At 54.9% G+C, this 25,092-nt stretch overlaps 1 protein-coding gene across 1 annotated transcript; it reads left to right on the top strand.

Moving 5' to 3' along the window:
• The first annotated feature begins 2,631 nt into the window (after positions 1-2,631).
• Positions 2,632-3,000, top strand: RPRML (reprimo like). The gene has a single exon (XM_040989183.1). The coding sequence runs from the start codon at positions 2,632-2,634 to the stop codon at positions 2,998-3,000; it is 369 nt and encodes a 122-aa protein (XP_040845117.1).
• The last annotated feature ends 22,092 nt before the right edge of the window (positions 3,001-25,092 follow it).

Here is a 25,092-nt window from a genome sequence, read left to right as displayed (position 1 = left end):
GAAAGCCAACCAGACAGTCTGAGCCAAAGGCGTGTAACAGGGGCTTAGTGAAAGGACAGCCCGGGGTGGGCATGTGGTCCAGAGGCCGACTTCACCTTGTCAGAGTGCTTGGCTCAAGGCCTGACTCAGCTGATGTGTACCCTGGCAGACAGCAGGTGGTACCTCCAGTCCTCAGAGCTCTGCCCCCATGGGAAGTGAGGAGTCCTCAGCTCCTGGCCCCCACCTGGCTGATGTCAGTATTTGGGAGAGTGAACCAGCAGATGCAAAATCTTTGTCCATATCTTTCTGCCTTTCAAATATATAAAGATTTAAGAAACAAGCAAAGGCTAACCATCACTCCAGCCTCACCACTGCTGGAGCAAATAAGGCCTGCCTGTTCTCACAGGTCCCACCTCCAGTTCTGCACTAGGCAGTTGACCAATCTGCTGGGTGGAGTCAAGGCCATGGGCCCCACGTGCAAGGTGTATTCAGAGTTCAGTGGTTGGTTTCAGGAGAGGAGAGAGGATGGAGAAACAACATAACTGGGGTTGTTGTGTAAGGGCAATTGTACTTTAGTAAGAAATATATTTATTGTAGAGACAAAAAAAAGAAACTGGGGTTGATGGCCAGGCTACACACCTGCTTGATTTGCTTATCCTGGCTCGGAGAGGATGCCGTGCACCCTGCCTGGGCCTCTGCTTCTTCATCATCAGGATGATTCTGGCGGGCATTCGGACAAGAGGCTGGTTAAGACACCCATGTCCCATGTTGGGGTGCCTGGTGCTGAAGGCACCAGCTTCCTGGGAGAACTCAGGAGGCAGTGGTGATGGTCCAGGTAAACAGACCACCAGCCACCCCTGGGAGGGAGACCGCCACTGATTTTCTGCTTTGGGCCTGGTTCAGTCACAGCTGTGAGGACATTTAAGCAGTGAATTGGAAGAAGGGACCATTTCTCTCTCCTTCACTGCCATCAGCAGCCTCCAAGCACCGTGCCAAGCACCGTGCCAGCGTCTCTGGCCCAGTGCCACAGCAGACTGCCTGCTAGCTCAAGCTTCCCAACTCAGTCCCAGCTACTGGTCAGCACCATGGTCAGCACAGCGCTCCCTCCAAAGCAAAGAGGGCTTTTATTTTTATTTATTTATTTATTTAAGATTTATCTTTTTTGGGCCCGGCGCGGTGGCACAAGTGGTTAAGGTCCTCACCTAGCACGCCCGGGATCCCATATGGGCGCCGGTTCTAATCCCAGCAGCCCCGCTTCCCTTCCAGCTCCCTGCCTGTGGCCTGGGAAAGCAGTCGAGGATGGCCCAAGGCTTTGGGAACCTGCACCCGCGTGGGAGACCCAGAAGAGGCTCCTGGCTTCGGATCGGCATAGTATCGGCCCGTTGCGCTCACTTGGGGAGTGAATCATCGGACGGAAGATCTTCCTCTCTGTCTCTCCTCTCTGTATATCCGCCTTTCCAATAAAAAATAATAAAAATAAATCTTTAAAAAAAAAGATTTATCTTTTTTATTGGAAAGTCAGATATACAGAGAGAAAGATCTTCCATCTGCTGATTCACTCCCCAAGCGGCTCCGACGGCCTGAGCTGAGCCGATCCAAAGCCAGGAGCCAGGAGCTTCCTCCCGGGCTTTTAAAACACGCAGGGAAAGCAGGACACCAGCGCCTGTCTGGAGGCCATCTTGCTATAGGATATGTTTTCTAATGGCAGATTCATTTTTTTCAATTTCTTAAGAGGCAGAGAAAGAGACAGACAGACAGTATGAGCGAGCACTTCCAGGTAATGTTTCACCACAAAGCCGGAAACCGTGGAAGCAAGGCCGGGACAGAGCCCGCAAATCTATCTAGACACCAGCAACCCAACTTCTCAAGTATTAATTGCTCTGTCCAGGGTCCGTAGGCCCTGCACCTGTGGATTCAGTCGCCGTGCACTTGACTAGCGCCTGGGAAAGAAGAGAGAACAGCAGAGCTACAAAGCAGTGCACAGAGCCAGTTCTGCAGCCAGATGCACCAAGTTTGACCCTGCACTCTCGGGGAGTCGCGGCTTGGGCACTCAGGGCACCGCCCAGTGGGGTGGGCTCCTCGGGCTCACAGCTACTCCTCCGAGGAGCCGAACTGTGATGTCGGGCGCCCTTCCGCAAGCACTTGACCCATCCACCAGAGCGCCCAGGGAAAGAGTCCGAAACCCTGGGCGGACTCAGCTGCCTGCCCCGGCTTCTGGGTTCTCCAAAACCTTCCTAGCTTCGGAACGCTGCGGAGCCTGCGTTCGTGGCGGGATTCCCGCCCCCCATCCGCGCTCCGCACCCGCTGCGCCGCGGGGAGGGCGGGGCGCGCCGTTGCTAAGGGCGGGGCGGCGGACCGGGCCCCCCCAGCTCCGCCGCCCGCCGCGACTCGCTCGCTGCGCTTCGGCTCTGCACCGCCTGTTGCTCGCTCCTCCGGGCCGCCGCTTCCCGCCCGCAGCCCCCAGCGGATAGGCGGCCCGAGAGGGCGCCAGAGCCTCGGGCACCTGCCCGGCCTCCTCCTGTCCCCGCCGCCCGAGCTGACCTCGCGACTCACCCGGGCATCCCCGAGACTGCGGATCCCGGCGAACCTACGTGCCCCCCTCGCGCCCCGGACCGCACGCTGAACCCCCTCGACTCCGGACGCCGAGCTGCAATGAACGCTACCTTCCTGAACCACAGCGGCTTGGAGGAGGTGGGCGGCGCCGGCGGGGGCGGAGGCGCCGGGGCCGCCCTCGGGAACCGCAGCCACGGACTGGCCACGTGGCTGGGCTGCTGCCCCGGGGGCGCGCCGCTGGCAACCAGCGACGGGGTGCCCGCGGGGCTGGCGTCGGACGAGCGCAGCCTGTGGGTGTCTCGCGTGGCACAGATCGCCGTGCTCTGCGTGCTGTCGCTCACCGTGCTCTTCGGCGTTTTCTTCTTGGGCTGCAACCTGCTCATCAAGTCCGAAAGCATGATCAACTTTCTGGCGCAGGAGCGCCGGCCCTCCAGGGACGTGGGCGCCGCCATCCTGGGGCTGTACTGAGCGCCGGGCCGGGAGAGGAGGCGCAGCAGCGCGCCCGGGACCTTCCGCCGCCGCCCACGGGGAGCGCCCACCTCGGGGCGCGTGGTCCGTGGACGCTGCCGCGGGACTCGCAGTGGCGGCCGCGCGGGACTGGACTTCCAGCTGGGCTCGGTCCAGCGCGCGGGGCGGGGGAGGTTTATTTTATTGCTTGTTTTTGTTTTATACCTTTCCTTTCTTATTTTTTTTTTTTTAAGAAAAAGACATCCAGGGCTGCGTGGGAGTGGATATGGGATACAATTTGCGGCTGGGGGCTCTTGCGTGGAAATCAGATGCGTTTGTTGGTGGGGGCTCGGGTTTCAGGCAGGGAAGGGCGAGCTGAAGGATGGAGTCGTGGAGATGGTCAACACGATCGCACCTGGGGCGAAATCGCCAAATAAAATAGCAGCCATCCGAGAGTCAGTGGGAGTTGTGCCGTGGAATGTGTTGGGGCGGGCAGGGGTGGTGAGAACTGATGGGGAGGGGGTGGAGGTCCTAGGGGATCATCTAGCCGATGTGTGGCGGGTGTGGTCGCCGAGCTAAGGGGTCAGGTCCAGGAAAGGGGGAAATTTTTTAGCTCTTGGGAGAGCAAGCAGTCCTGCGGGGCGGAGGACAGCAGTGAGAGTAATTAAATCACCGGCAATGTGAGACTATTCTCTGAGATAGAAAAAAAAAACCCAAAAAGCTAAGTGTGTTGAGCCCAGAGTAAAACATATCCCCCGAGGATGAATTGGAAGGACTGGGCAAGGTTGGGGGCTGGGAAGCAAATGGATTGGACTGTGAAGCCCCGGGACGGAGGGGGCTTCTCCAGCTACCCCCTTTCTAAGCGAAACTGGAAGTACAGCATCCCCCTGCCTCCCTCAGGTACCAGGTGGAGATGGGCTTTATCCCTGCTCCCCGACCGCAGGTGTCCTGTGCCTGGGGCTGCCCAGAGCCAGCACTGCCTGCAGGTGCCTCCCAGCCTTGGAAAGAGACCAGCAGTGGTCCGCTGGTATGCTCCCTGTGCCAGGAGGGGCTGGCCCTCTGCAGATGGCTGAGATTGGGGGTGGGAAGAGACACCCCAGGGGAGCAGGCTGGGCCTTCAGCCTCCACATGCCCTAAGCCCCAGGGCCAGCCCCTCCAACTGCCTGCCTGCTTGGCGCACCCAGGAGAAGACACTGGCCAATTTCTCCCTGTCTCTGTGAAAGAAAAGGAAGATGGCAGAATCCTTCACTGACTTTGGGAAGAGAACCTCATGTCCCAGGCACTAGCTCCACAGGGAGGTTGTGAAAGGCTCCAACACAAGAGTGGGAATGGCCCCTGCATGTGCCAGGTCCCGGCTCTCCTGCCCCAGAACACTCCTCTGCAGTCAGTCATTGCCAGGGTGTGCCCTGCCCCTGCCCCCCAATCCTGCTGCTCAAATCTCAGAACTGAAGAGGGGTTCCCCCAGCTGGACAGGCCAGGCCACTTAAGGCCAAAGACCAGAGGTTCCTTGTTGTGGGGGTGGGGGCAGAAGTCCCCGTGTTCTGTGGTTGATTGTGCCTGGTCGGGGGAGTGCACCCTCAAGGAGAGAAGCAGCCAGGACAGCTGGTTCCCAGCACAGGTGGAGTCTGCAGCCTCAGCTGATCCGGTGGCCCCAGGACACAGTGCAGACAGGTGCCAGCAATCCTGTAAAACCCCAAATGACCGAAATACAATGCTTCCATGAAAAACTCAGGCTTGGATACTTCCCAGCCCAGCCAGCTTGGGTGAATGCCACAATGTTCCACTGATAAAATGAGTCTGCCCCAGAGGAGGGTGATTCAAGAGTCAAATTTCCTGAATTTGATGGGGCTGGGGGTGGGTGGGTGGGTGGGGAGAAGCTTTAGTGGGCAGGGCAAGCTTTGCAAAATGTTCTCATCCTTAAAAAAAGAAAATGGAGACATGTCCACACTAACGTGCTTGCTTGAGCTTTCATCCTTGACAAATGGACATATGTGTACCAGTCCATAGTCATGGCTCCATTCATGGGCATGTGTGCTTGCACGAAGGCAGGTGCAAAGGTAGACTCAAACCCCAAGAAGACGAGTGAGGGGCTCCTGGAAAGGGATCGGGGAAAGAGGTGGCATTTGTGGGGCACCTCAGTTCTCAGATGTCTAAAGGACTGCAGCATCTGCTGCATTGCCTTAATGCCAACCTCAGACCTGGTAGGAACGCTGAGCTGAATTGGAAAGAGCCATAGAGGCCCCGGGCTCCAGAGGAGAGGTGAGCTGGCACTAGATTGCTGAACCTTGGGCCAGGCGTGTGGCACAGCTGGGTAAGCTGCCACCTGCAGCATCAGCATCCCGTGTGATCGCCTGTTGGAGTCCTACTGTCCCATTTCCAATCCAGCTCCCTGCTATTGCACCTGGCACAGACAGCAGATGATCCCAGTACCTGGGTCCTTGCCAGCTGTAAGGAAGACCCGGCTGAGTTCCTGGCTCCTGCTGCCAGCCTGGTTATGCCCCAGTTGTTGTGAGTACTTGGGAGAGTGAACCAGCAGATGGAGGAACTCTCTCTCCCTCTGTCTCTCTAACACTGCTTTTCAAATAAATACAATTAATTAAAAACAAAGCAAAACAAAAACAAGAATCCTGAGCTTTGGGTCCCTGGGTGGAAGGTGCAGGAGCTTTGGGTCCCTGGGTGGGAGGTGCAGGGGGGCACTGTTTCCAGAAGGGCTTCAGGAGTGCACCCTCATGGTGGGTGCTGGGAGCGAATCTCAGAGGGCCCTGAGCTCACAAGTGAGAAGCCTGGGATTCCAATCTTTTGAAATCCTGGCTGCTCTGCTTCCTGGCTCTGTGACTTTAAGAAAGTAGCACAACCTCTCTGGCCCTCGCTTTCCTAAGCTACATACTGTGAGCGACAGGCCCCACGGCTCCTGGGAGGTGAGTATCCAGGCAGCGACGGGGACACTGTACTGCAGCCAGTTAGTGTGTTTACCATGCAGACACATTCCTAGTAAAATAAGTGATTTGGGCTCCCTGGTCCCATACATAAACAAGTAAATAAGAATAGCAACTTGTGTTTGTAAAGTATTCGGTAGCTTTCCCAGGACATGCATGCTCTGGAAGAAAATGAAGTTATCAAGCACCTAACATGAAAAATCCTGAGCTCCCACTCGTCTTCCCATTTTACAGATGAAAACACTGAGGCTCAGAGAGATTGCCCGAAGCCATGAAGCTCCAATGGACAGAGCCAGGGCTCAATGCTGCAGGCAGGGTCTGTGCTAGGCCAGCGGGGGAGGAAGGAGTGGGTGGAGCCAGAGTTTACAGGTGCAAAGTCCCCACTGGGGGAGTTGGTTCCATACCAGGCAGCGATGATCTGAGCTAAAGATGGCATTTCTGGAGTTGGATATTCCGTCATCAGCACGGGGTTCTCTGGATAAGGGGTGGCAGGAAAGGCTTACCTTACTGCATATACTCCTGTCGTCCAAGCAAAGTTCACACACAGGGGTCCACAGCCGTGGCTGCTGGGAGCGACATTCCTCCTGCAGATGGCTTCTCGGAGACCAGCAGGAGCCCTGCAGGGAGGCCAGGGGTCCAGAGAGAACGAGGTCTGGCACGACCTCTCCCTGCCACCTTGCTGCTCCACTAGAAGGGGCGAGGATGCATGGGCACATGTGTTTCTGTACACAGATTCCATCTGAAGAACACCAGTGCTTCTCAGAGTCCATCCCCTGAAGAGGGCTCGAGATCAGCTCCTGCCCATCAAGCTCATGTCCCCCTGAAGGCCAAACCCCAGCTCTGGCCAGGCAGGGTGGGCTGCAGCCAGAGGCCTTGTCCTGAGGTTGCCCCTACTTGCCCCTGCAGCAGCTCTGCGGTCCAAACTGGAGACTATGGGACAGGGACGCTATGGGCTGCAGGCAGGTGCAGCACAGTCCCCGGGGAACACTGGACTGCCACAGTTTCCAACCACAGCCAGCTCTCTTAGAATGTCCTCGTGCGTGTAGTGATGGGCTCCAGCTCGCACCCTGGGCAGATGGTGGCAGAGCACCTGCTATGCCTGGATGCATGTAGCCTGGTCTTCATCCCCTCATGCTGGGTGCTGTGGGGTCTGCTAAGACAAGGCCATTCTTGTGCCAGCAGAGTAACCATGGAACCCACTGGCTGCATGGACATCTCCTGGTGCCATCCTTGATACCTCAGTTGGCTCTTTCTGGGTCACCAGCACCACCATGTGAGACATGGGGTTGGGTAGGAAGCTGGAGATGTACTGTGAGGCCAGTGCCTGGGTAGAGGGTCCCAGCTGTGGACTCTGGACCTTGGCAAGGACAACCCAATGGGCAGAGGCTGGGGTTGTTGGCTCCCAGCTGCCCCGGGCCAGCTGTGGGAGACTGGCAGACACGAACCTTGTCCGGGCTTCAGGGACCCTGTGTGCACCCTGAACCCTCTCGCTTCCCTGCCTCTGGTGCTTCTTGTAGGGCATGTTTCCATTGAGCTCCGCCAGGAGCAACAAAAGGAGGAGGGAAAGAGGAAGAGGAGACGGGAGAGGAGGAAGAGAGAAGATGGGCTGGAAGGAGGAGGTGAGAAAGAGTCAGAGGCCTGCAGCAGGCCCAGCCAGGAGCTGCCATCTCCCCGGCAGCACTGGTAGGGACTGTCTAGCATTGCCTTGGCCAGCACAGGGTCTGACCTCAGAGTTCCTGCAGCGAAATAAAGGGAACAAGTACACCTGTGGGGGTGGGGGTTGTGACTGTGCTTGGGCTTTGAAGAGGAAGCAGCCCTGGCTGGGGGTCCTTCTCCAAACTCCTAGGAACTGTGCCCTGCACCCACACCAGGTCTGGTGGTCAGGATGAACTTCCTCCCAGCCAGCTGCTGGTGCCCCACCCCCCGACTCCCTGAAGCTCCACCCTCATCCAGGGAGAAAGGTGGCCCAAGGCCTGTGGCCAGCTGCCTGCCTGCCCCAAGCGGACCTCAGGCAGGGAAACCATGGTCACCTCCTGGCACCAGCCCCTAGGAGGAATGTCCCTGTGAAGGGACCAGGAGCTTTGCACCAAAGCAGCTCTGGGTACACAGGAGTGGGGTGGAGAGAAAGATCTGGAACAAGAAAAGGGACATGGAGGGTCGCTAGGCCTCAGTATTGCACTGTTGTTTTCAGCACCGAGGGACCAGAGCGGGTCTCCAGCCCTGGCAGATGTCAGCAGTGACACACTGCCCTGGCTGCAGCTCTCAGCCTCCATCACTCCTGACAACGCCCCGGAGGTGCTGCCCAGGGGAACCTCAGGCCGGTAACGCAGGACCTGCAGGGGCCAAAGAGGCAGCAGCATTGAAGACCCCGCTAGGCAGCTTGTTTAGAGTCCCTGCTTGTCGCCTGTGTCCTGATGGTTCTGTGGCCTCTGTTGGGGGTGTTCCTGGGAGGGGGAGGAGGCAGTTCAGACAACACAGAGCCAGCTGGGGGCACATTGTGGTCTTCTCATCTGTGAAACAGGGCCCAGTGTGCCCACTTGCTGTGTGTGTCCAGGGCATGGATAAGGCAATGTTCCGTTAACTTGGCCCTGTTCCCTGCAGGGACCCCCAAGGGGGATGCCCCAGGTGCCATATCTGGAGGAACTGTGAGGTGGTTTGCTGGGGCGATGCCAGAGGGGGAGTTGGGGCTTGGTCTCCCTAAAGCTCTGAGCCAGGAGGGGCTGTGGTGGGGTGCCTGGCTGCGTTCCTGGGCCTGTTGGCTCTGGGGAAGGACTGGGAGTGTGGGAAGATGCGGTGGGGGGGGCAGGGGAAGGGGCTCCTCCCCTTGCCCTAGTGGCTGCCTCAGGCATCCTTGGAGCTGGGTGCTCTCTGGGGTTGTCACAAGGCAGCTGGAGTCTGCCCTGGGTTGTGCTGCATGCCCCAGCTGAGGGAGGCCCCGCCTTTTCTTGGGGTCCTCACTGGGTGACAGCATGTGCCTTTAGTAATCTCCCAATTCACCACACCCCATCCCCTCCTTCACCAAGCCTAGCTGGCTTGAATTCAGAGGATCTTTCCCCCTCCCCTGCTTTGAACCTGGGCTGTGTTGGAGGCCCCCTCTTGCTCTCCAAGCCTTCCTTTCCCCTCTTTCTGGGTCCTTCCAGCACTGCCATCAAGGCCATTTACCCTGGACCAGACCAATAGTTAATAATTTAATTTTTATTTCTAAACTTATAACTTTACAATTTAATCAAAAATAATATAAAAATACTTTCCAACACAAAAAAAACAAAACCCCCACACCCCACCCCCCCACACACCACCCACCCCCAACACCCACAACCCCACCCCCACCCCACCACACCCCAACAAAACCCCACCCCCCCATCTCCCCCCCCCCCCCCCCCCCCAACCCCCCCCCTACGTGCCCCAGCCACTTCCATTTTCCCCCCATCCACCCATCCCCCCAACTCCCCCATTCCCTCCCTCACCATCCCCCCCCCCCGTCTACCCCACACATCCCCCCCCCCCCCCCCGCCCACCCTCCCTCTCCCCCCCCCCGGCCACCCACCCCCCACCGCACGCACCCCCTTCACCCCCTCCACCCCAGACCACCCCCCCCCCAGTACCCCACCCCCCCTCCCCTCCCGATCCAACCCCGCCCCCCCACTCCGCACACACAACCTCCGCGCCCTTCCCTGCCCTCCCCGCCCCCCAACCCCCCCATACCCTACTCGTCCCGCCCCCCCCCTACCCCCCACACCCTGCCCCCCCCACCAAACCCCCCCAGGATGAGAGGCTCCTTGCCCAGGTCACACGTGCTGGAGTTGGGCTCAGACATGTCTTGAGCCACGGATGGTGCTGCCCTGGTGTGAGGTGTGTGTCTTGCCCCATACCATGTGAGGCTGATGCTGCCAGGGCCTGACCCCACCCTGCTGCCTTCGAGGCTTAGCGCTGACTTCCCTCTACTTGGCATTTCATGTAGCACCCAGCATGATTCAGTGCAGGACACAGTCCTGTTTTCAAGAAATTTCATGCCTCCTAGCGGTCGAAGCGTTGCAATCAAATGGACCAAGCAGAAGGTGGAGGGGTGCTCTCCACATCCAACTGGAAATTCATTGGAATGATTCCCCTTTGGGAGAACAGTTTCTAAGACAGGCGCTTGGGTTGAGCAATTAAGACACTGGCTAAGTAGGATATCAGGGTCCTCTATCAGAGTGTCGGGTCCACTCCTTAGCTCTGGCTCCCGGCGGCTTCCTGCTAGTGTAGACTCAGAAGGTAGCAGTGATGGTTCAAGGAAATGGGTCCCTCTCACCCACATGCGAGACCTGGATGAAGTTCCCAACTCCTGGCTTCAGCCCAGGCCAGCTCCAGCTTTTAGAAGCATTTGGGGAGTCCACCAACAAATGGAAGATTTCTCTCTCTTTCTCCCTCTCATTCTGTCTGCTTACCTCTCAAATAAATAAATAGATTTTTAAAGGGAATATTTGACATCGGGAGACAGGTGTGCCACATGCCCCTATCTCATCTCACAGTCCTTCCTGGTTTATGATTATTTATCTATCTATCTATCTATCTATCTATCTATCTATCTATCTATCTACCTATCTATCTATCTATCTATCTGTCTATCTATCTATCTATTTAATCATGTGTCCAAGGGCAGGGACTGCTCAACATTTTCACTCTGCTTGAACAAGGTGAAGGCCACTCATGTCCCACCACCGCTAAGGAGTCACAGAGCGAGAGCTCCAATCCAAGTTCAAAACAGCCGTGGAGAGGGCATAGCTGGCACATGTCACCCTTTTGGTTGAAAATCTGAAATGGAACCCTGCCTTGATTTCTCTGTCACTAGTTAAGATGCTAGGGGAACATTTTTGCGGCCACCACTCACTTTTCTCTGCTGTGGAATGTGATTCACAAGGCTACTTCCCTTTGAGGTGCTAATAGGTGAACTTGTCCCTAAGCCCTGAGATGGTCCTACAGCTACTGATGCTGAAGAAGAGAATGAGGGAGGAGAGGCTCCACCTGACCATCGGACAGACCAAAGTGGGGTTGGGGACTTGCTATGTGTAAATGCTGAAGCAGAGGCGGGGAGCTACCTACTCATGGACTACTGATGAACTACCTACTCATGCCAGCCAGCTTTGTGCCATTATAAAGACCACTATCAAGGCCAACACACAGCATTGCTGCAAAACAGAAGGGGTGTCCTCAGGGAATCTGAAGCTAAGATAATTTCTTGGAACATGAGTATCAGCTCATGTCACGTTGGTAGGAGTGCCACAGTCCAGACCAGGTGAGACCTACTGTGAATGATGCTAACAGCTCAAGTGATGCCCTAGTCGGGATGCAGGAGGGCAGTCCTGGGGGATTCTGAAGGTGGAGGGCAGAAGGACTGGCTCCTCTGCCCCTGTCCCAGCACCCCTCGCTGGCACCAGTAACACTGGGGCAGTGCTGTGGGTGGACATAGCAAAGGAAAAATCAATTGTGTCTTGAGCCACCAAAGATTAGGAGAGGTTTGCTAATAGTGGTGAGAAGATAGCCTCCCCAAGGTCACCTGGAAATGGCTTTGCGTGATCCTGGCTGCAAGCTTGGGTAGCAAGAGACCTACTCTGAAGATGTCTTTTATATTATTCTGGGACCTACATATGGGCAATCACACATCTACTTCCCAGACGGTGAAAGAACTCCAATGAATTTCCACGGAGATAAGACCTGAAATGCAGTTGCCATGGCAACCAGACTGTTTCTGGAAGCCCACATCACCTTGGCTATAGGGAGCTCTTGTTAAGAGCTTCTAGTCAGAGGCCAAATCACAGACCTTCCTAACAGGGCCAGGTGCTCTTTGTGGCTTGCCTAATTCTCTTGTTATTGCCAAGGGCAAGAGGACTCTCTGATGCCAGAGACCTTGAGTCAAATGCTGGCTGTGCCATTGCCCATCTATGGGGCTCAGAATCTCAGGGTCTTGAAGAGGTGTCAGACCTCCAGAGCCTCTCTCTGGCTCCCTGACTACTGTGTGACCATGGATGACTGCTCCTTTGCTGAGTTCTCTCCCATGCAAACCGAGAAGGCTGAGCTAAACACAGGAAAGCTGTTTCTCCCAGGATGCTGTCCCCGCTGCCTTGTACGAGGCCGGTGTGCTGTCTGTGGTGCTGAAGTCCCGATTGCTGGGCTCCTGAGCTCTGTCCTGTTCTCCACAATTGCTGGCTGCTCTCAGCACTCCAGAAGCTGCTGGACTGGCAGCTTCTGCCAGTTCATCTTTCTCCTCACATGAGAACTCAGCAATCTGCGGTTGGAGAAGAGACTCCAGAGAGCTTGGATTTCAGCTTACCCTGGAGCAGAAATTCAGAGAGATGTCCTGGCCTGACCCTGACGTTTGCACTGGGTGCTTTTGACAAAGCATCACTGTGACCTGGGTGTGAGGGAGAGGACGGACCATTACACACTTGACCATTCTCCACCTGTCCCGGCCCTCATTCAGCCTTCCCCAGGGGTGGCTCCAGACAGGCAACAAGGCCCACGCCCTCGTCAGGAACATGGGTTCCTTTGCGAGGAACAAGAGCTGGCAGGGAACAGATGTAGCATTTACATTTTCTCCAGCAACAACTGAACCTTGAGAATGATTAGTGCTTCTTATGAAATGTGTCAAAACTATAATAAAATCCCCAACTAGATCATCCGCCTACTGATCCGATTATCCTTCCAGAATCCACTCCCTCGTCGTCAGGAGCACAGGATGAAAAGGGACAGAGAGGGAAAGCTTGAAGGGTAGTTCACACCAGGAGGGGCTCAGACATCACGATTCGCTATGAAATGTCTCCAGTTTTCACCCCTGAACCACCCACATGCCACGTGACATCATGGCTGGGAGTGTGGAGTCCACGATCCAGGAGTCCTTGATTGAGTTAGGGTTAGGCTTCTTACACTGGCATCCCAGATCACAGCACGAGGCTGCTCTGCTTCCAGACCAGCCTCCATCTAATGTGTCCGGGAAGGTAACAGAAGATGGATCAGATGTTTAGATCCCTGCCACGCCTGTAGGAGATCCAGATAGGGTTCTAGGCTCCTGGTTTTGTCTGGCCCAACCTACGTCATTGTGACCATGTGGGGAGTGAACCAGTGGACAAAATGATCTCTTCCTTTTCCTATTCTCTGTCTCACTGTCACTCTGCCTTTGAAATTAATGAACATGTCCTTTGGAAAAAGTTGTTGATTCAATCCCTGCTTTTATTTGTTCATCTTTAAAATGGGAGTTAGCTATATATAATTCTAAGTATTGCAGACATGGTTCAGTAACATCATTTATGAACCTAACCAGCAATCACACTATCCAACATACAAGGAAAGTGATCTTGGAGGTTACCTAGGGCTGCATAACCACTGTCCCCCAAACCTTTTGGTTTAAAAGGATGGTCATTTTAAAAAAGATTTATTTATTCTTGTTGCAAAATCAGATATACAGAGAGGAGGAGGAGAGACAGAGAGGAAGATCTTCCATCTGATGATTCACTCTCCAAGTGGCTGCAACAGCTAGAGCTGAACCAATCTGAAGCCAAGAGCCTCCTCTGGGTCTCCCATGCGGGTGCAGGGTCCCAAGGCTTTGGGCCATCCTTGACTGCTTTCCCAGGCTACAAGCAGGAAGCTAGATGAGAAGTGGGGTCGCTGGGATTAGAACTGGTGCCCATATGGGATCCTGGCACATTCAGGGCAAGGACTAGGATGGCCATTTTATTGCCTCTCATGATTCTGAACACAGTGGGAAGATACTTTGCTGCAGGTAATGCTGTTTTGCAACTGTGACCAGGCAGGGGGCCTCTGGCTACAGCAGCCATTCCTGGAGCCTTAGCAGGGACAGCTGGAAGGTGGCTGGCAGCACCTCTTTCCACACACTCTAGCCTGACTGCGGCTTCTTCTCTGTATGGCTTCCCCACACATTCTAGACAGCAGGATACTGTTCATCACAGGGCAAAAGATAGATCCTCTTTTGAATCTGTCTTTCTTGCCCAAAAGACAAACATGGAAGTTTCTGGAACTTGCAAACTGACTCAGAATCAGTGTACATTCCCTTTTGCCATGTCCTATTTATCAATATAAGTCATAGGCCAGTTGGTCTGCACGCTGGAGGAAACCTCACAGGGCATGAATAGGAGGTAAGTTCAAGGAGGTGTATCTTTGGAAATCAACCACTGCCCTGATCAGAAAATATCTTTCATCTTGGGGATTCCAACTTTGCTTCACTTCCTTTTCCCTTTTTTAGAAACACCATACTTTGTTGGGTTTTCCTGGGGTTAATGAACAAGATTTTTTTTTTTTAGATTTATTTGAAAGGTCAACAGGAGTGGAGAGGCCTCCCAACCACTGGGATTTACTCTCCAAATGGCTTCAACATCAAGGGCTGGGTCAGGTCAAAACCAGGAGCCAGGAACTCCATCTGGGTCTCTCATGAAGGTACAGAGGCCCAGGAATTTGGGACATCTGCCTCTTTTTAGGTGTGTTAGAAGGGAGCTGGATAAGAAACGGAGTTCCAGGACTTGAACTGGTGTTTGTTGTAGGATGTCACAGGCAGTGGCTTAACGTGCTGCAGCACAGCAGCAGCCTGGAACGAGTGTTTGTTGACTAAATGAAATCCTTTCAGATCATGTGGTCAGCCCCCTCACTGCCGTCTGCCAGGAGAGGAGTCAGGTTCCATTTCTCCCACATCAATACAGAGTACAGAACAGAACTCTGCTTACGATGTGTTAAATGAAGGTTGCACGTTGTATTGGATATGAATATTCTATTCTAGCTTTATTCTCAGTTAATATTTCCTTTGTACATTTTTTCTTCAATCTGTCCCATGTGTTATATTTTAGGTAGGTAGCATTTAGCTGGATAGTATTCCCTCCCCGCAAAAAACTCCCTCGTGGGCGCGGCATGGTGGCCTAGTGGCTAAAGTCCTCGCATTAAACATACCAGGATCCCAGATGGGCGCCAGTTCTAATCCCAGCAGCCCCACCACCAACCCAGTTCCCTTCTTGTGGCCTGGGAAAGCAGTGGAGGACAGTCCAAAGCCTTGGGACTCTGCACCCGTGTGCTAGACCTGGAAGAGGATCTGGGCTCCTGGCTTCGAATCGGCTCAGCACCAGCTGTTGTGCTCACTTGGAGAGTGAAACATCAGACGGAAGATCTTCCTCTGTCTCTCCTCCTCTCTGCATATCTGACTTTGCAATAAAAATAATAAATAAACCTTAAAAACAAACAAAAAACCTCCCTCGCTCCCTCGTGCTGCCACTTGGTGGTCACTTGGTGGTCAGATGTGCCGCCTTCTCTAACCCCTGACAACCACCCTCACGGGGTTTCATTCCCTGAGTGTCAGGTAACGATGGCCATTCCGTGGGTTGCTTTTCCGGTTCTCTGTCTCTCAGCTCTGTGAATCCATGTGGTTTTTCCTATCTCAGTGGCTGGTTCCTTGCCACACTCCATTGCACAGGTGCCTCACAGTTTTATTATTTAGTTGATTGACAGAACTCCCCTCTGCTGGTTCACACTTTCCACAATGGCCGGGGCTGAATCCAGGTCTCCCACTTGGGTGACAGGAGCTCTGTACCAGAGCCATCACTGCTGCTGCTTTGGATCTGCTTTAGGCGTCAGGAGCAGAGCTGCAGATCAAATCCAGGTGCTCCAGTGTGGGGCCCACCCAGCCTGTTATACCTGCCCTGCACAGCGCAGATTTTTTAATTTAAACTTCATTTTGATCTATCGCCAATTGAAAGATATTTGAGTGTATACAGTTTATGAAAGAATCTGTGAATAAATTTGGCATAAATATATCCATAGATTTTGTATGCATGTGTGAACACAGGTTTTTGTCTCTTGGTCCTGCCCTAAAAGTGATATGTCTGGTCTTATAGTCATGCTCCCCTCTAGGAGTAACTGCCGACTGGTTTCCGCTGTGGCTGTCCCTTTTGACACCTCATCAGCCATGCTGTGTGCCCCAGTGGTCCCACACTCTCGCAAGCACTTGGCATGGTGCATTTGGGGATGGGGGTGTGTATGTGTGACTTCCTCCTGCCATAGCATTCATTTGCATCTTCCTGCTAGTGAGGATCTAGAGATTTGCACCTTTACCCCTCCGTCTTCCTGGGTGCAGCATCTTCTGCTCAGTTGTCCAGCCGGGAGACCTGGGGCACTGCTGAGCTTGGAAGGTTCTTTCTCCATCTTGGATGCAACTGGGGATATGGCTGCTGACCGCCTACCATGGGCCTCTGGCCGGGGGGAGGCCTTGCTCAGGCTGGACACTATGGGGAATCCTGGTGCTGCCGAATTTCCAGCCTCTTTGCTGAGGACCATGTGATGGCCACGTGGAAGCCCATTTGCCATTCGCCTGGGGGCCTGGCCAGCCCTCCTCAGGTGGCCTCACTTGCTTGTGTCTCTCTCCTCTTGTTCAGCCCAGAAGTGGAGGAAAGAAGGGCATAGCCAGCGTTGGGAGGATTTCCTGTGGTCAGAAAGGCCACGGGGAAGGAGAATTCGGGAGTGAGGGATGGTGCAGCAAAGGAGGTACTCCAGAACAGGGAGAGTGTGTGAAAGATGCTCTGCTTAGTCTCTCCGTACAGTGATGCTGTGGCAGGCGTTGCTGTGCAGTGAGTTGGTAGAGGTTCCAGAAGCCCTAGGCCTTGCGAGTGAGGCAGACTTGTTCTGGAGCTCTGGGCAGGGTCTGAACCCACCAACTCAACTCAGGGGCAGAGGAGTCAGCAGAGGACCATGTCCCCCTTTCTCACAAAGATGGCAGCATTACAGAAGCTCAGCGACCTGACACCTGCCAGCCATAGGGGAGGCCTGGGCCCAGGTCTTTCCAATGAGAGTAAAAATGCTTTTCCTTCCTTGGTGAAATGCCCTTCATCTCAGATTTTTTTAATTGGAGGCCACACATGTTGGCGCCTTCTTCCGGAACTATGGGTTCCTCTCTCCCCCTCTGGCCATACACCAGCTCCCATCCGACCCCATCCGACTGTCACCCAAAGCTTGGGCCTGGCCACTTGTCCTGACGCCTGGCTGCACTTGGGTAAAAATATTCCTGCTTCATGCTGCTGCTTCCCCCACCACACCCCCAGCCTCTCGTTGGCTCCAGAAAGAGGGATGTGTGTGTGTGTTACGACCTGGGCAGGGAGTGCAGGGAGCTCGCACAGGAGGCGGTGTCAGATTCTACCCTCTGCCTGCCCTGCGTGGGTCACCCGTCAGCTACGCCCAGCCAGCACATGTTCCAGTGCCTTGGGCTTTCCAGGAAGTTGAGTCCATCAAGCTCAGGTCTCTGCAGGTCAGGGAAGGACCGTAGGGTGCCTGGTGGCCAATCCCTCATGCCTGAGGGAGCTCAGCCCCTAATGCCGGGCCTCCAGGTAGCTGCTCTTTCTCTGCCCTGCCCTGCTTCTCTGGGGCTGTCACCCTAGCCAGCCACAAGATGCCTTAACGCCTGCCCTCAGCACTTCCTCCAGCTTGAGACTAAGAGGAAGCCTTTCCGGGAGCCCCCACGCATGTCTCCCGCCCCCAGACTCTTCTTGGCTAGCTCCTGCTGCTGTGACTGTCAGGAGTGGATTTTTGGGTAACTGTTGCCATGGAGATCCCGTCTCGAGTTTTTGTGCAAATGTGTCCCATCTTTTGCCTTATTTGGCGAGTGGTATGGATGCCTGGGAGTGTGGGGGTTGGAGATGCTTGCTTCTGCCCTCACCCTCCACGTTGGTTTTCCTAGCCCAAGCTGTCTTGGCAGCTAGCCGCCCCCATTCCTGTGTCCTCCAATGCCCCCTGGCCAGCTGCTGCCAACAGAAAGTTCTGGACAGACGAGGATAAAGGCACCTGCTCTCCAAGGGCTGTGTGGGTGTGTAGGTGAGGGTGCCCTGAGCCACTGACACACCTGACAGCAGCTACCCCCAAACAGCTGACTGTAGGAGCCAGCAGCCCCTTGAGGGGAGGGTGCAGGGTGTGGGGGTGAGGAAATGAGCCAGAGTGCCCGTCACCTGTCACAAAGTCAAGGTGGCACCCAATCAGAGCCCTGCTCCTCCCCGCTCCTGCAGCCTGGTGAGTGCATCCTCCCACACGCAGATGTCTGATGCGAGCCTGCAGTGATTACACATCTTGGGGCCCTGAATCCTCCTCGCCTGTTTTGCCAAACCACCTGCCATCAACCTGCTCCTGGGGCTTCCGGCCCCGCCCTACCTTCGCATCCAACAGCCCAGCCTTGGGGCCTCTGCACCTCACCCCACTCCCTGTGACCCCCTCACCACAGCTGCCTCCACGCAGATCCTTTTTGCCTCTTCCGTGGCTTCATGGACCCCCTTGCTCTTGGGAACCCATGACCTTCTTCCAGGTCCCACATTAGTGCCTTGCTTTCACAGCTGCCCAATGTAGCTACTGCTCAAGGCCTTGGTCTTCAGATGGAGGTGAGGTGCACAGGGGAAGACAGAACAGTGCACGGATCCCTCTCTGCGGGTCCTGTCACTCACATGAACTCGTCCCATTCTTCATGAGCCATGACACAGGAAACATGGCCACTCTGGGTATCCACGTAGATTTGATCAACTTCTCAATAGACAAATTGGTCAGTGCCTAACAGTGGAGGATCCAGGGAAAGTGGAGTGCTTGGGAAGCACAATCTTGAATCCCAGGGGCTGCTGGTCTTGTCTTACTCTGCGGCATGGGGTGGGCGGGGTCAGAGAGGGGGTATGGCAGGGATTTGACCCAGGGTTAACCCCCTGGACTTCACTAATTTTTCTTTCAAAGTTAAAACGGGCCGGTACTGGGCCTGGCGCGGTAGTCTAGTGGCTAAAGTCCTTGCCTTGCATGCACAGGGATCCCATATGGGCACCAGTTCGTGTCCTGGTGGCCCCACTTCCCATCCAGCTTCCTGCTTGTAGGCTGGGAAGGCAGTTGAGGACAGCCTAAGGCCTTGGTACCTTGCACCCATGTGGGAGACGCGGAAGAAGTTCCTGGTTCCTAGATTTGGATTGGCTCAGCTCTGGTCATTGTGGCTACTTGGGGAATGAATCAGCAGATGAAGGATCTTCCTCTCTGTATCCCCTCCTCTATGTATATCTGCCTTCCCAATAATAAATAAATAAATAAATCTTTAAAAGAAGGTAGGGAGGGCCTGCACTGTGATGCAGCAAATGAAGCCACTGCCTATGGCACTGGCCTCCTATGTGGACGCAGGTTTGAGTCCCAACTACTCCACTTCTAATCCAGCGCCCTTCTTACGGTCTGGAATAGCAGCAGAGGATGGCCCAAGTCCATGGGACCCAGCAGAAGTTTCTGACTCCTAGCTTTTTTGCTTGACCCTCCCCCAGCTGTTGTGACCATTTGAGGAGTGACCAGCAGATGGCAGATCTTCTTTCCTCCTGCCTCGATAACTTTGTCTTTCAAATAAATAAATGAATCTTAGAAAAAAAAATCAAGATGGGCCCTGCTGTGGTCATCACCGTCTTCCTCTCTCTCCATTGCATCAAGGGGGTGATTTCAGACAGTCCTGTTGCTTGTCTGAGGAGGGGAGAGGCAGTAACACCTGCTCCCCTTCATGAGAGGGAGTTAGGGTCCCCAGGAGTTCCTAGTCTCAATATGGAGACACAGCCCCTCTTCTAGAAAGTTCTTCACTCTTCTGGTAGGGATGGAGTTATGGTTGGGCACACGTATAACTCTGCTCAAATGTAGCCTGGAACCTGATACTTGGGCCCATGCATGAATGCGAGCAGGAGATCATAAAGGCAGGTAGGATGAGGGAGCTGAGACCCGATTTGGAGACTTCCTAGAGGTGGTAAGTGCTGAAGCAACAAACTGGTCAGAAGGGATTCCAAGGCAAGAGGAGGGCATGGCTGGGCTCTCCATAAGGGCGAGCGAGTTTGCTCCTTGGTGAGTCCAGTACAGGTAAACCCCAGTGCGGGGGATCTCACTGTCACTGGCTCATCTGCATTACTATTGCTGGCACACCAGTCTTGCATCTCACGTCTTATTTTGTGGGAAACCTGGGGGAGGGGAGAGACAGACCCAGATATGGTGGTGGTTCTGGAGAGGTTTTCTTCCAGGCTTCCTTCACGGAAGGTGCACCTGCCACAGCAGCAAAGGGACTTGCTGGCCGCTCTAAGTGGGAGGCTTACGGCACAGCTCAGCGGGCTCACTGCCTGACTCATTCTTAGCTTCTCCACACTGTGGGAGGGCTACAAGACCCTCGGGGAAGGGCTGTCCTAGTCGCTCTCCAAGGCAGTCCTCCGTTAGGATCAGGCCTGAAGGGGTCAGGCCAGTTCAATCCTCTTGGGACTCTTTCCAGAAGTCCCTCCCAGCAACCTCTGCCCACATCTTACTGGCCAGAACTCGATGCCATGACCACATTGAGCCACAAGAAGACTGGAGGGGTAAGTATCTCCACTTGGGCTTTTTGGAGTTGAGAAGCTAGTAGTAATAATAATAATAATAATAATAATAATAATAATAAATTCTTATTAGTGAAAGCCAGGGGAGAACAGATACTGGTCAAAAAGCAGCAGGAGCGATGGGATTATCAGGGCAGATTCCAATCAGCTCTGTGTAGTCATGTGGTTAATGCAAGAGTCATGTGGTTAATGGCTGATGGGTGGTGGCTCTAGGGAAGGAAAGTGTCACCAGAAGGGGGTGAGGACTTGTCATGTGCAAAAGAACATGAACCCAACACTGAACACAGACACAACACATGCCCACAACAAGAATGTTCCAGAATAGGAAAATAAGCAAAAACAATCAGAAAATAGCTCCAGGAATCTCCCCTCTCCTGACCAAACATACATGGAGCCCTGATGGAAGCCAAAGAAAGCTGCTTGCCCTGGGAGGAGGTAGAGCCTGACACTTTAGGGACGAAGACTTCTGACAGGGTAGGGGAGGGCTGGGCCTGGGCACGCGGGAGCGGTGTGTGCAGGGGAAGAGCAGAGAACTGGGGCCTGGTGGGTACTTCCCCCAGGCAGGTGTCTCCTGCAAATGTCCCTGGGCCACTGCAAACTCCAGCCTCCCCTCCCTGTGCAGCTGTGGACAGTGAGAGCTGTGGGACTGCCCTGTTGTATCTGTGTGGCCTGGGAAGGCACCAGGGACCATCTCCTGAAGCTAGGTTCCCCAGGAAGGAACGTGGCCAGACAGGAGCAGGGGCCTAATCCAATTATTAAGGTGTGATTATGCAGATTTCAAGAGCCAGGCTGGCTCCCACAGGCCTCCTGAAGGGGCTCCATGTGGGAGCCCCCAAACTCATTTCCCACCCTGGGATCTTTCTGGAGCCAGGGGCTGGCACGGCAATTGGGCCAGATGCCCTGGCTCACACTCTTGGGGCAGGACTCTTTTAAAAGCTGAAAAGGATGGGTAGGGAGCTTGCTGTTGCCATGGAAACTGGGACTGGGTAGATGAGACATGGGCCAGTGGTGACCTGAGAGAATGCCACCCACCATCGGGTTCTGTGATGGGCGACAGGCAGGGACCTCTGGATCCTGTGGTTCCAGCCAGCTCATGGCCTCTGTCTACTGTTCACCTCCTCTGGGGGCTGCTGTTGTCTGGCCACATTGAATGCCCTTTACATCCTAATCGGAGGAGTCTGGGGAGACATCCTCACTTAAACCAGAGAAACCTCTGGTGCCAATCTGGCCACCCTGGCAGGAATCCAAGGCCATCCTAGGCCACAGAATGCAGCTGGGGCCAGGACAGGTGTGATGAGGATGTCGCTGGGAACTGAGCAGCAAGGCACCAGCAGCGGGCTGGGAGGAGGTGTCCTCCACAGGTGCCAGGGCCAGTGTCCCCACCTGCCCAGACCCTAGGCAAAACACTACGCTACCTTTAGCCCCCAGTTCCTCTCTGGGATTTGAAACTGGGAGTTTTGACCTCATTAGCCTGAGGTCCCAAACTGCTTGAGCTAGCCCACCAGGACCCCCAGTGCCTTGCTGAGAGCAGTCCTTCTGGGGCTACTGAATGATGCACATGGCTGCTCATTTTGTCTTCATGCTCGTTGAGAAGCAGCCTGTTACTGTCATCCCCGTTCAGAGCAGAGGTGAAAGGAGGGAGGCGGAGAGGGAACATCGGCGATGTGGATTCAGGTCCTCAGATGTCCAACATAGGTTGTCTCACACGTATGGCTCTTAACAGATGCAGGACTGGGCTCTCAGCCAGTACGAGATCCTTGACTTACACCAGTTCACTGAGAAGGGACCAGACCCTGGTGTAGGTAATGTTAACAGCACAAAAACTTGTGGCTGCCAGGCAGTGGTCCCCTCTGATCCACAGGGGATCTGCTTGGAGACCAAAAGCCTCTAAGCCAGAAATGGCGCAGAGCCCCCTGCACGTTGTACCACAGCGTCCTGAGGGACCCCCGCAGATGTGCTCTCCTCCACACGCCTGCTCTGGCACACTGGAGTCGTACCAGGGAAAATAAAGGTGGGGAAGGGAAAGGTGGGCACTACCACCCTGGGAGCCCATCTGCTAAGTTGGCTACTGGGTAGTAGCGGGCAGGAGGTGTCCACAGCACAGACCACAGAACAAAGGGAGGAGCCGAGGGGGCAGTGTGGGATTTCATCACGCTACTCAGGACCAGGCACAATTTAACACTTACAAACTGTTCACTTCCGGAATTTTCCATTTAGTGTATTTGGATCAGAGCTGAGCTGGAGCAACTAAACCCATGGGAAGAGAGGGGGAGATTGTGGGTGACGGAGGGACGAGTGCATGGATGCCAACAAGGTGAGCGAGCAGGCTGGGAAGTGGCGAGGCAGCCTGCTCAAAGTCTCAAAGCAGGGCAGGTGGAGGGCAGGACTGACCCACGCCCAGGGTGCTGTGCGCCCACAGCTCACCAGGGCAGAGCTGGCTATCACGCCCCAACTACCCAGCTCCTCTGTTCCCTCAGTAGAGGCACTGCCCTTCAAGTCTGCGTACATGGCCTCTTTGCCAGGATTGGAGTGGAGCGAGACCACACTGTTGGTGTGCCAGGCCTCTCTTTTGCTGCTCCCCTTCCCATGGGGGCCTAGGGACCCAGGACATGACCCAGGACGTAGCCCCAGCCTCCGGCTCCAAGACGGTCTGCAGGATTCCTCCGTCTGCACTCATGCCATGGCCTTCCTGCCTTTCTGCTACAGAACTGAGTGCATAGTGCTGTCCACAGCCCAGCATCCTGGCCATGGGTCAGTCTTACCCTCCACCTTCTGAAAGCCAGTGCCCGCTGTCTACCCATGGGCTCAGCACCTAACTGCCGCTTCCTGACATCTCTTGTCACCATTTTTATGTTAAAAGGGCGCAGCAGTGGCCATGAGGGTCAACAGTCCCTCCAAGGTGTCCTCTCCCTCCCAGAAGGGATGAAAGCTGGCTCTGGCATTCAGCTGCCTTCTGCGGTCTCCTGGGCTCCTGGACTAGGGCACCAGAGGTGGTCCACTCCCATGGCAGGAGGAAGCAAAGTGTTCCCTGGAAGAAGTCACTATGGACCCAGAACTCACATCCACTGCATGCAAGCAACAGCAAGAACTTGGGCAGCACCCAGGAGTGACCACCTACATGGGGCCACCCTCCTCTGGAGCCCACTGTCTTGGTTTCTTTCTTTTTTTTAAAAAAAGATTTATTTTATTTTTATTGGAAAGGCGGATATACAGAGAGAAGAGACAGAGAGGAAGATCTTCCGTCCGATGATTCACTCCCCAAGTGAGCGCAACGGCCCATGCTATGCCGATCCGAAGCCAGGAGCCTCTTCTGGGTCTCCCACGCAGGTGCAGGGTCCCAAAGCCTTGGGCCGTCCTCGACTGCTTTCCCGGGTCACAGGCAGGGAGCTGGAAGGGAAGCAGGGCTGCCGGGATTAGAACCGGCGCCCATATGGGATCCCAGGCGTGCAAGGCAAGGACCTTAACCACTGCACCACAGCACCGGGCCCCCCCTTTTTTTTTTAAAAAAGATTTATTTATTTTTATTACAAAGTCAGATATACAGAGAATAGGAGAGACAGACAGGAAGATCTTCCATCTGATGGTTTACTCCCCAAGTGACTGCTACGGCCGGTACTTTGCTGATCAGAAGCCAGGAACTTCTTTCTGGGTCTCCCATGCGGGTGCAGGGTCCCAAGGCTTTGGACCATCCTTGACTGCTTTCCCAGGCCACAGGCAGGGAGCTGGATGGAAAGTGGAACTTTCTGGAAGCAGGCAGAACCAGAGGTGTTTCAGGGAGGCCACGGGGATGTGGGGCAAGCCTGGCACACTGCAGAGGAAACAGCTGGGTAAGCTGCAAGCCACGCATTCCTGCTACTCCCTTCCAACCTAGCTTCCTGCTAAAGGACCTGGGAGGGAGGTAGGTACTGGGCTCCTGCCACCCACTGGGATACCTAGAGTCCCTTGCTCCTAGCTGCAGGCTGGCCAAACCCTGGATTCTGTGGGTAACTGGGGAAGAGAACCGGCCCATGGCAGATCCCCACCTCTCGTTCTGTCACTCTGCCTTCCTTCTCCAAAGCCCCAGGGCGCATTCCATGCCAATCAGTCAGAAGGCGTTGGTGTGAGACCTTCACATGGGACACAGGGGCAGGGCAGGAGGGTCCACGGTGAAGAATTCCATTGTGCTTGAGGGAGACAAAAGCCTCCAGGAGCGTAACCTGTCCACCTCTCTCATGGACCACGTGAAATAACACAGAGCTCCCCAAATGCCCACAAGGGTCACAGCTGGGCCAGGCTGAAGCCAGCAAGACCCCCACACATGAGCCTGGAGTTGGGTAAGCAGCTGGGACTTGAACATGCATCTTCCAAAGTGGGGTAAGGTCTCAGCGGCTGTTGCAATACTTGCCCTGAGCATACGTGGAAAAGGGTTTTCCAAGCTGGTGTGTGAAGTGGCCCTGCACTGAAGGGAAGGAAAGGCAACAGCGGGGGTCTGGAAGGTCACCTGTGGCCAGAAGCTGAAAGGAACACAGCCAGCTGCTCCAGCTCTTCAGGATGTGGAGCTGCCCAGCGACCCACCACACAGGCTTACGTCGCCCCCTGGTGGCAGGCCTGTGGGTACCCCTGCACTCCCCAGCCAAGGGCTCCCTGCAAATCCTTTTGCCCTCCTTCAATTAGGATATTTTAGCAGGGAACCTGCCACAGGAACAATGGTCTGCAAACACTGCCCAACAGCACTACACCGGATGACCACAGGCTGCTGCTTCGGTCTTAGGAACACAACGATGCCTGCACCACAGCCAGCAGAGCCCCTCCAGGGAAGGGCAGCAGGC

This window comes from Ochotona curzoniae, unplaced genomic scaffold (assembly GCF_017591425.1).
Source record: "Ochotona curzoniae isolate NIBS_2020 unplaced genomic scaffold, NIBS_Ocur_1.0 contig_520, whole genome shotgun sequence".
In the NCBI taxonomy this organism is placed as follows: domain Eukaryota; kingdom Metazoa; phylum Chordata; class Mammalia; order Lagomorpha; family Ochotonidae; genus Ochotona; species Ochotona curzoniae.
This window is presented reverse-complemented; position numbering and strand designations above follow the sequence as displayed.

Coding starts and splice junctions, on each gene's coding strand:
- RPRML (XM_040989183.1), top strand. CDS start 2,632: ATGAACGCTACCTTCCTGAACCACAGCGGCTTGGAGGAGGTGGGCGGC.